The sequence below is a fragment of the Elaeis guineensis genome, chromosome 14, assembly GCF_000442705.2.
Source record: "Elaeis guineensis isolate ETL-2024a chromosome 14, EG11, whole genome shotgun sequence".
In the NCBI taxonomy this organism is placed as follows: Eukaryota; Viridiplantae; Streptophyta; class Magnoliopsida; order Arecales; family Arecaceae; genus Elaeis; species Elaeis guineensis.
The window spans coordinates 55,524,097-55,534,142 of NC_026006.2; the positions used below are offsets into that span (position 1 = coordinate 55,524,097).

Here is a 10,046-nt window from a genome sequence, read left to right on the forward strand (position 1 = left end):
GGATGCTTATGATTGGCTATGACTTGGATTTATAGGTGAGTAGAAGGATAAATAGAGTGTCATAGTATCTGATCAGAGAATTGAAGAAATTTAATTTGTAATTATGAAAAGTTTTATGAATTATTACTGAAATTAATTGTTGTAGATGTTAAGGTTGAAATGATTTATTTTGGCCTTGCATATTCTTTAGGGCTTGCTCTAAGGAGTGTGCGGCCATCACGTATCTGACCCGAGTGTTGGGTTCGAGGCGTGACAGTATGTCAGTAAAGCCTGCTGAGGTACTGTTATGCAAGGGGCAGATTTTTTTTTTGATGAAGTGGTGCAATTGATAAGGTGACATTTTCACTTGCCCCTGCAGAGAATTTGATTCTAGCCAACTATGAATTTTTTGGGTCAAGGTTCCATTCATTGTTTTCCAGAAAGATGGGGTAGTGTACCAACCCCCCCCCCCCCCAACCCTCCACCATTGTTTCAACCTATAGAGCTCTGCTTAATCACCAGAAGGATGAATCCTGGAACTGCCCTAGATATGAATCATCCCTTAATGCTTGCACAAAAATCGGATACAATTATTATGGCTATGGTTTTGTGGAGGGCATGATTTAGTTATAACATAATGTGTATCTTGATGGTTTCTCTCTTTTTATAGCCTTAGGCATTCATCAGTGAAGTATATATAGAATACCTGCTGCTTTTTTTTCTTGCTGAAATTGATATATCTTTAGAGTTGGCAGGCACAATATTAATATTTTAGCCAGGATGTGTTCCTCTTATTTTCACTATCATATGATTAGTTTTTTTTTAAAAAAAAACTTTAAGAATACATATAATTGGTTTTTAGTAAATAATATTAAATTAATGTGTATACAATGGTTAATGATGTTCTTACTGTATTGGCTGATTTCTATATGTTTCAATATCTTTATTACTGTATATAATTGCAGCTAATAGTCTTTCTTAAAGACTTTCATCTCAGTTGAGATAAATCAAAATCCAGAAGAATGTCCTTAAGTTGGAAAATTAATTTAAAGAGGAATATCTCAGTCGAGATGAAAAGAGAATAGTTCAACAAACACTCTTTATTGGAGAATAATAGCTCTAATCAATTATTACACGAATCGAAGATTACTTCAGAAGGAAATCATTTTGTATTAGATAATTTTATACTCCTATCAAAAAAAAGAATCTCACTCTAGATCAAACTTTCAAAAGAATAGCATCAACAATATTGCATCTAGTATCATAACCTGTCAAATTCCATGATGGTTGAACAAAACCACTGCTAAAAAGATGAGAACTGCATTGCAAGACAACTTTTGCATCCTTTACATGCTCTCCATAGGGCTGGTTTTATTCTTCATGGCACTGAAGGAATTATTTTTTGTCAGATCTAAATCCCTTAACTCCTCCTCTATTATTGTAGCTGAGCTTACTTCAATTTTTCTGATGGCATCTAGGAAATTAACATTAGTATGATTGGATCTGAGCTTATTGTAATTGTATCACACCCCAAACCCTATCCTTGGACCAGCCACGTGACATGGCCGCATATGTCCTTGGGCATAACCTTGGAAAATATGGGAGGCCTAATAATCAAAACCAAAATACTTAATAGCAGAAGATAAGAGATTATGGTAAACAAAATATTTCATTAATGGCTGATAATTATAGTTGTCCAAAATATAAGATTCAGTTACATTTGGTAGCAAATACCAAATCTAACGAGTAATCTCTTGTCAAAAATCCTGAATCAACCCCATGAATCTAGATGTTTTGCAATTTTGAAATAAGTTAAAATAATAATATGAGCTAACAGCTCTGTAAAATTTCTCCAAGCATGCACATATACTAACATGAATATGATAACAAATTTTAGCAACTGCTTAGAAAATAATAAGGTTCAACAATTGGTAATTAAGCAATTATTTAACATTATACTTATACTTCATGTATAACAAAACCAGCATGCACATGTGGGTTTTAAAATAACTCCAATGTATTAAGTATATCATCAAAATAGCAATATACAAATCATACATCATCAGATCAGTAGCTCCATTCAATCACAATTCAATTAAACTACCATTACTATTATTATTATTTTGATTATTAATATCATTATTATTGTTATACTAATTTGATTATTATGGATCTGATCAGACTTTATAGCATTTGGATTATTCATGGTCATGCTTCTATCTATTCTAATCATAATCGGTGTCATGTTCCATATTTCTATCCATGACAAAGCCATATTCAGTGCGTGTACCATGTTCCTATGCACGGCGAGCCTATACTTGGATATATATTATGTTCTTGTCTATGGTGAGACTAAGATATATATCACATTTTTGCTCGTGGTGAGATCATACTCAAATATATAGTAGTATTCTTACTTCTAATGAGACTATACTCAATTTTTATTTAGTCCAAATATCCTAAGTTTAAATATTTCAATTATTCTATCTTTTATTTTTCTAAATGTTATTTGTTTATGATGTCCTTACTCCAATTAAACATAAGTAATATCATAAAGAATTAGCATAAATAATATTATAATATATAAATATGAAATATTCACAATTATATAGGTGATTATGCATATGGACTTTTACTAATTATTTATCTTAATTATTAGCATATGTTATGTGTATATACAAAATATCCATAAACATGCAAGTGATCATGTTCGGGATCGTTACCTCTATGGGTCACCAAATCTGACCAAAAAATCATCTCCACATCTTCCTTAGATCATCCAGCGTTAAGGGTCTCCTTGGATGTCCATAACCATGATAATCCTTCGGCTGCGACTATCAGTACATTCATACAATTAAATCAACTCTTGAGTTAGATAAATAGGAGAGAGAACAAGTGGGGATTGATGGCCCTCCTCTCCATGGTCGACAAAAGTATCGGTTGAGTTTGGCTCAACTCGGCTCAAGGGTGGAGAGAGAAAGGATAGAAAGGGATAGAGAGGTCAAAAGAAAGAAGGGGCATTCAGCCCATCCATGGGAAGGATGAGGAAAAGGAAAAAAAAGGGGATGGAGTCTTACCTTTGAGGTGATCATGGTCCCTGACATAGGGATGGATCTTTTATGGTACTTAAAAAGTACCACATGATGCTATACATGTTTCAAAAATGTTCATCAAAAAATGAGTGGCCGCGTGTGTTTGCACACGCGTTAAAATACTAAGAAAAGAAAAATGGATAAGTCCCAAGGACATTTGAATAGTCTAGATAAATATCCCATAACTGTTCTTTTTTCGATGAACGTCTCAATATATGCACAGCACTCTGCGATACTTTTTGTGTACCGTAGAAGATCTCGCTCCCCTTGGCATGGACGCGAGATGGAGTTGACGTGTTGTCGAAAGAAACAACATTTGGCTGCTGATGGGGCAAGCGGTCGGAAGGCCAGAAACATACAAGCGTCTTTGATGCCAACTTTTCATCCCGTGAGATCCACGAGTGGCCGCATTTGTATATTTCCAAGCATTGGAGGGAGCTAAAACATTGCAGTCCTGCGGTTGTTGTAAGATTCGGACAATTCTCAATCCTCACCACTCTGAGCGAACTTAGGTTCTGATGCAGATGAAGCATTCTCAGCCTATGTGAGTTGGAAACTTTCAAGTATTGGAGCCTGGGGAGGTCTAAAGAGGAGGACCATATATTGAAATTGCATTCCCCCCATAGTTTCAGACTAACTAGTGATGGAAGAGCAGGTATTGCAGTCAGTGCCTTGCATTCATATAGCTCCAACTCAGTCAGTGGGGATGAAGGCAAGCCTGGAAGCCTACACAGCTTGGGACAATCACTTATTGTAAGCTCACGAAGGCGAGGGAATTCACCATCCTTAATCCCACACCATTCCTCCCACTCCCACATCTCAGTGAATTCCAATGTCTCCAGTGCTGGGAAGGCCTTGGTGATATCTGAGGCACAGCCACAGAACTCCCTGCCAATACCTCGCAAACTTTCCATTCCTCCTATAGAGAGGATCCGCAGTGATGGAAGTTGACCGAGGGGTGGAAGGAGTGCACATTTGTCATTGCAGAACTCGAGTTTCACAGAGACAAGTTTGGAGAAGGATCGATCACCCATCCAGCATGGAAGTCTTGTGCCATTATATCCTCGTATAACCAACTCCGAGATGTTGGTATGAGGTTGGAGGTTCTCAAGCGTAGATGCCGCTGTCGATTTATCAACAGCTAACCCATGTCTGTTGCTGACATTGTTACTGCTTTGCCTACCAACAAAGGCATCATCGATACTGGTATTGCCTCTGTAGCTGCATGGTTCATAGCTATGCGAATGCCAACACAGTGTCAGTTTTTGGATGTTCTTCATCTTCTTTAAATCAGGATTCATCTCCTCAGTCACCTTCTCAAGGCCCACCATGCGAAGCTCTCTGAGTTTGAGGTTTGTCAAATCCTTTAATTCTCCTGTTCCACAGTGACATTTATACCCTACATAGAAAATTGGCAGAGTCTGAAGATGAATCAACTTTCCAATCCCAGGTGGAATGCAGACATGTGAATCATCCAATATTGGTAGTATGAGATGCCTTAAACTAGTAAGGTTCCCTATGCCTCTGGGTAACTCCAAAAGATCATAGCAATGCTTCAAGTCCAATACTTGCAAATTGTACAGCACGCATACTGATTCAGGCAGTACCCGGATGCTAGTGTTCTGAAGACGAAGGTAGCGAAGGTGCTTCAGCTCCCCAATTGAGTCTGGCAGCTCTTCTATGGCAGAGTGACTCAGGTCCATTGCTCGTAAGCATGTCAAATTTTGAAACTGATCATTTTGCATCTCCAAATGTACTTCAAATGGCTGCAGTCTATTTGACCCAGGTATGAGCAATGTACGCAGACGTAGAGGATCTTTCAAGGAGTCCAATCTGATTGGGATCCGCTGAGGAAGACCCTTTCCTTTACCCTTCTTTTTGTTCTGAAGAAAAGGAAGATCCGGAACCCCATGATAATCGCTGCTGGCAAGCAGGGATGCATGGAGAACATCTTCAGGCAGATTGGATAACTTATGATCCTCTGTCATAACACATGCACTCCCAGAGATGGATTTTGCCAGATCATGAATGAGATCATGCATTACAAACTTTCCCACTTCAGCATCAAGTTGTGAATGTTGAAAGAATGATCTCTGTACCAACTCATCAAAATATGAACTGCCAACGGCTTCCACCGAATTTCTTCCATCTTGTCGAATATAACCTTGAGCCATCCACAAGTTTACCATATACTCTTTCTCAAACAGATAACCTTGAGGAAACAAAGAACAATATGCAAAACACTGCTTCAAATGTGCTGGCATGCGATGATAGCTCAAACTCAGAGCTGGCAAAATCTCATTTCTCTCTTCATCAAATAAATGCCACAGCTCGCTTTCTGAAATATCCTTCCATCTTTCTTCATCAGTTTCAAAGCGTAGAAGGCTTCCCAATGTCTTTGCAGCCAAAGGCAGTCCTTTGCACTTCAAAGCAATCTTACGGCCAATGGCTTCTAAATTTGGAGGAGCATCGATCTTAATTGAAACTTGTCTTTCAAATGCATAGGTCTTGAACACCAACCAACAATAGTCGTCATCCAATGAGCCCAAGCGAATAGGGGTGACAGTTTGCATTATCCTAGCAACTGATTCATTTCTTGTGGTTACTATGATTTTGCTAGTAGTCGATTCCTGAACTAGAGGGGCTCGAAGTGTTTCCCATAGACTCGGCCTCTCATTCCATACATCATCTAGTACAAGCAACAATCTTTTTCCTTCTAATGCTTTCGTGAGAGTACTATGCAGATTGTCAAGTTCGGTATGATCATCAGCACTGCTAGAAGTTGAAGCAATTGATTTAATGATTGTTTTCGTTATCCTCATCACATCGAAATCTTCGGAAACGGAAACCCATATCTTTGTGCTGAATTGTTGACATACCACGGAATCATTGTAGACAAGCTGAGCAAGTGTCGTCTTACCCACTCCTCCCATTCCTATTATTGGAATGACTGAAAACTTATCTTCATTGTATAGCAACAATTCCGTCAGCTTTCTCTTCTCTTCTTCTCTGCCATAAACTCTCCATTCATCGACGATCGAGCTCGTAGGTGGTGGCTTTCCTGTAGTAAGAAATCGTCTCTCTCCATCTTCTTCTCTTAAATGAAGGGCATCCCTCTCCTTTGCAATCTCATCAAACCTCATCCTGATCTCCCTAATTCTAACTGCCATGCCTTCTGTAAATGGAAAATTTGTTGAAGATGAGATCATTACCTCGCCGCGTTTCCTCTTGCTGGATGGTGCTGAACTAGTCCCGCCTTCTATTTGGATCCGTAGCAGCTCGTAGTTGTACTCGTCCAGCACGTCCTCGGCATCGTTAGATAGGGACTTGAGCTCATGCAGCCAGAGCTTCACTGACTCGTCTTGGATCTCCCTCATCTCTGCGTCGTTGAGAACTGCTTGAATTCTCAGCAGTGTCCTCCTCAAATGCTTGAGATCTTCTTTGACGCAGCTGAATGGATTTGGGGCTGATGATCCTCGTATTGGAGCTATCAGCTTGCCGGCGATTGAGATGATGGAAGATAAAATTGCACCTGCCATTGTTGAACTCTCTCTTCTCTCTTGTGACTCCGTAACAGTTGGATCTGGATGGAGTTCAGAGATGAGCTAGCTTTTGAGTCTTTTCGCTTGGCAAAATAAGACTTTGACTAGGAACCGGGCCAATCTGGGGGAAAGCCTAGAATAAAACAGCGGTGCCCATTCTTTGTGGATAAACATCACCAAAAAATTGATCAACTATCTTACTGTCAAATTTATTTATATTTTTATATTTTTAAAATAAATAATTTATTTTTTTTATATATAATATTTATTGATAATATAAAAAAAAATTTAATCAATAAAATAGATATTTAATTTTATTTCTAAGATACTCTATTTTCATTTCTAGAGACGCCAACATTCAATATCCAATAACTTAGTTATCTATTTTTTATAAATTTAAAAAATATAAATATTATTATGAAAAATATAAAAAAATTTTAGCAACTTATCCAAAAAATTAGTGATACAAAAGAACATGGATAACATATTTTTTATCACTTTTTCATGACAAAAAAATATGAATAAAATATTTTTTTATTTAAATATTATTTGTAAAATATTTATCTAGGCAAATATAGATCTACAGGTAAATCTTCACAAAAGAACAGATAGATTGATGAAAAGTTTTTTTTACATCGCGATTTTGATGGATATTTTATGTTTAGATTTGTTTTTTTTTTTTTTTTTTTTTTTGCTAAAATGTTTAGATTTGTTCAAAACAGACAAAAGTTGGCGCCGACATTATGGTTTGAACTACCGTTCGGAGACTTGGGTTTCAGACAGGGACCACAGCCATTATGATTTGGGCTTCGCAGAATCAAACGGGAGGCCAGGGATCCAACATCATGTCAGATTCTGACACTGCATTCCACCTGTAGCTCAAGGGATGGGCAAAACAATTTGCTCCAATTTAAAAACAATGGTTAAATATGGGCTCCTTTCTTGGCTTTCCCAGTGATCGTCTTGGCGCGAACGAGATGAGTTTCAAATCCACCTTTTAGGTCCTAATTAGGGTCAGAACTGGACCGGGCCACACATCTATCCGAGTTTGAACTGGAATTTTTTTATGGGCTTTGGGCCAAATGTTGGCTCAAAAATTTTTTAAAATACAAGGCCCGAGCCCGATCTGGGCCCAAACCCGAGCCCCGCCTGGGGCCAATTGGGCAGGCACGAATCTAATCAGCTTGGCTCAAATCTGAGCCCGACCCAGGCCCAATCGGGCCGGTCCGAATCTAATTGATTAGATCATTGGTTCTCTGTGCTGCTGCATTGTGTGTTTGGTACTTGCAATCCTACATTTTCTTTCCGGTCTTCCTCTTTTCAGTGGTTTGTTTTGCAAGTTCAGGTTTATGTTGCCCTCAGGATTAAGATCCTATTCTCTAAAACTTCTTTTAAAATATAATTGCGATTACTAATATGAATTTGAACTTCAAAGTCATCTACAGTATGATCAGCAGAAATAAGTCTAATGCCTTGAATACCAAATAGATGTGCAAATAAAGTAGAGACATTATTAATAAAATTGGATAACTGAATCTAGGCAATGTCATTTTCATCAGATTAGACAAGAACAACATGGTGCAAATAGCGATACAAATCATGTTAGTAGTATGTTGGACTCAATGAAGTTAAGGCAACCCAAATTATTAATGTCCACGTACTCATCCGTGTACAATCCGGTATGATAAGATAAGAAGGCTACATGCTGATTGAAAATGAAATGAAAGTCTCACTATTCAAAGTGATACCTGTAATCAATGACTTTGACCTCATGTTGACCTCTAGAATCCAAACGGTGATGCATGTCCAAATGGTTTTTTGGTTTCTCTTGGAGCAAGCATAAATCACAGAGTTACTGACTGAAACTGTATTATCAATTAGTCAGTATAATGAAACCATCAATAACATGAACAAAATGGCAAAACAATAATATGAAGAAAATAGGATGATATGTTATGACTTACAGACAGTTAGAAAGGGTCAGAATGGTAATGGAAACTTGTATAGGAAAAAATATATATCATGATCTGTCTAGACAAGCAAAAATATAATTCTTTGGGATTCATTAATGCACTGCAGCAGATGAACAAAATAAAAAGTTGCCAGCAAGACAAGAAATTTCTTTTACTTTTAATTGTTAGAATAATTTGACACTCATAAGCAACTAACTAGTATTTTTTTCTGTGAAAATACCACCCATAACCATCTGCATACCATTTTAATGCCAACTTAATTCAGCAAATTTAAACCAATCCACTGAATACTTCTAAAGCAAATTTTAAGATCATTTGGGTAAAGATAATAAAAATAGTTGGTTAGCATACAATTTAGTAACAAATAACTAGATATGAACAATGTATAAGCCTAAAGATATGAAATTCAAAAGCTATGTTTTGAGTAATACAGAGCAACATGATAGACAAGGCAATGTTTGACAATCACATAAGTTCCTGATATAAATTATACAAAATTCATTTAGTTCAAAAAATGGATATAAGAAACTTGCTTTTGAAAGTTCAATTTCTAGCTCACCCTGCAAATAATTCAGCATAATAGTCAGATTCCAACAATATTTATGCAGAAAAGAACTAGGTTTATTTCATGAATACATCATATACCAACTGATTTGCTAAATACATACGGTTATACATAGAAACAATACTAGGCTGAAGATCTAGCATGGCTGGATTAGTCGTTAAGGTATCAGCACAACTAGTTAAATTTGATTATTAAAAATATTAACATAAAGATCCAAACTATAATAGCTATTCGAATGGATGTTAGTAGATTGATGTATCAATTAAAGATAATTTGAACCAACAACTCCAGGCAACACCATACTCATTGACTGCACTAATAAAAATTATACTGATAAACTACAAGATTTTTGATGATCATCATTCATCGCTGGAGGTGGAAAAAAAAATAGGAAAGAAGGGTGCATCCAAGAACAAAAAATAATAGAAAAGCATATCCAGACAATAGAAGGGTGCTTCAGATTTTTTTTAATTCTTCACATGAGTTCAATTCCAGCAAAATATTTTTCTTCCCTCTTCATTCATCCATTATCATGAAAATCTATATTTAGAATAAACTAAATAATTAGAAGATGAAAAAATTTAAATATGAAGATTTGTAACTTCATATGGATTAAAATAAATTTTATAGATGCTTACATAATATTATATCAATGTCCCAACTTTACTGCTTGGCTCGCTCTGAGGTACCATCATCCGCAATCAAATTACTTGTAACTGTTAACACACATGTCAATCATAAATCTTCAAAATATAAATACTATAAGTAAATAAAAAATATAACATAAATTTAAAATATTTATATACCTTCATCATATTCTTTACGAAGCCAATCTTGGGTACAAACTAAGGTCTCAACAGTAGATGGGCCCAATGAACTCTAATATTGATCTACA

At 36.5% G+C, this 10,046-nt stretch overlaps 1 protein-coding gene across 1 annotated transcript; it reads right to left on the reverse strand.

Annotated features, from left to right (window-relative positions):
* Positions 1–1,063: 1,063 nt before the first annotated feature.
* LOC105057744 (putative disease resistance protein RGA3) lies at positions 1,064–6,731 on the reverse strand. The gene has a single exon (XM_010940434.4). It carries the CDS (start codon positions 6,608–6,610, stop codon positions 3,194–3,196), a length of 3,417 nt encoding a protein of 1,138 aa, XP_010938736.1. The 5' UTR covers positions 6,611–6,731; the 3' UTR covers positions 1,064–3,193.
* Positions 6,732–10,046: the final 3,315 nt, after the last annotated feature.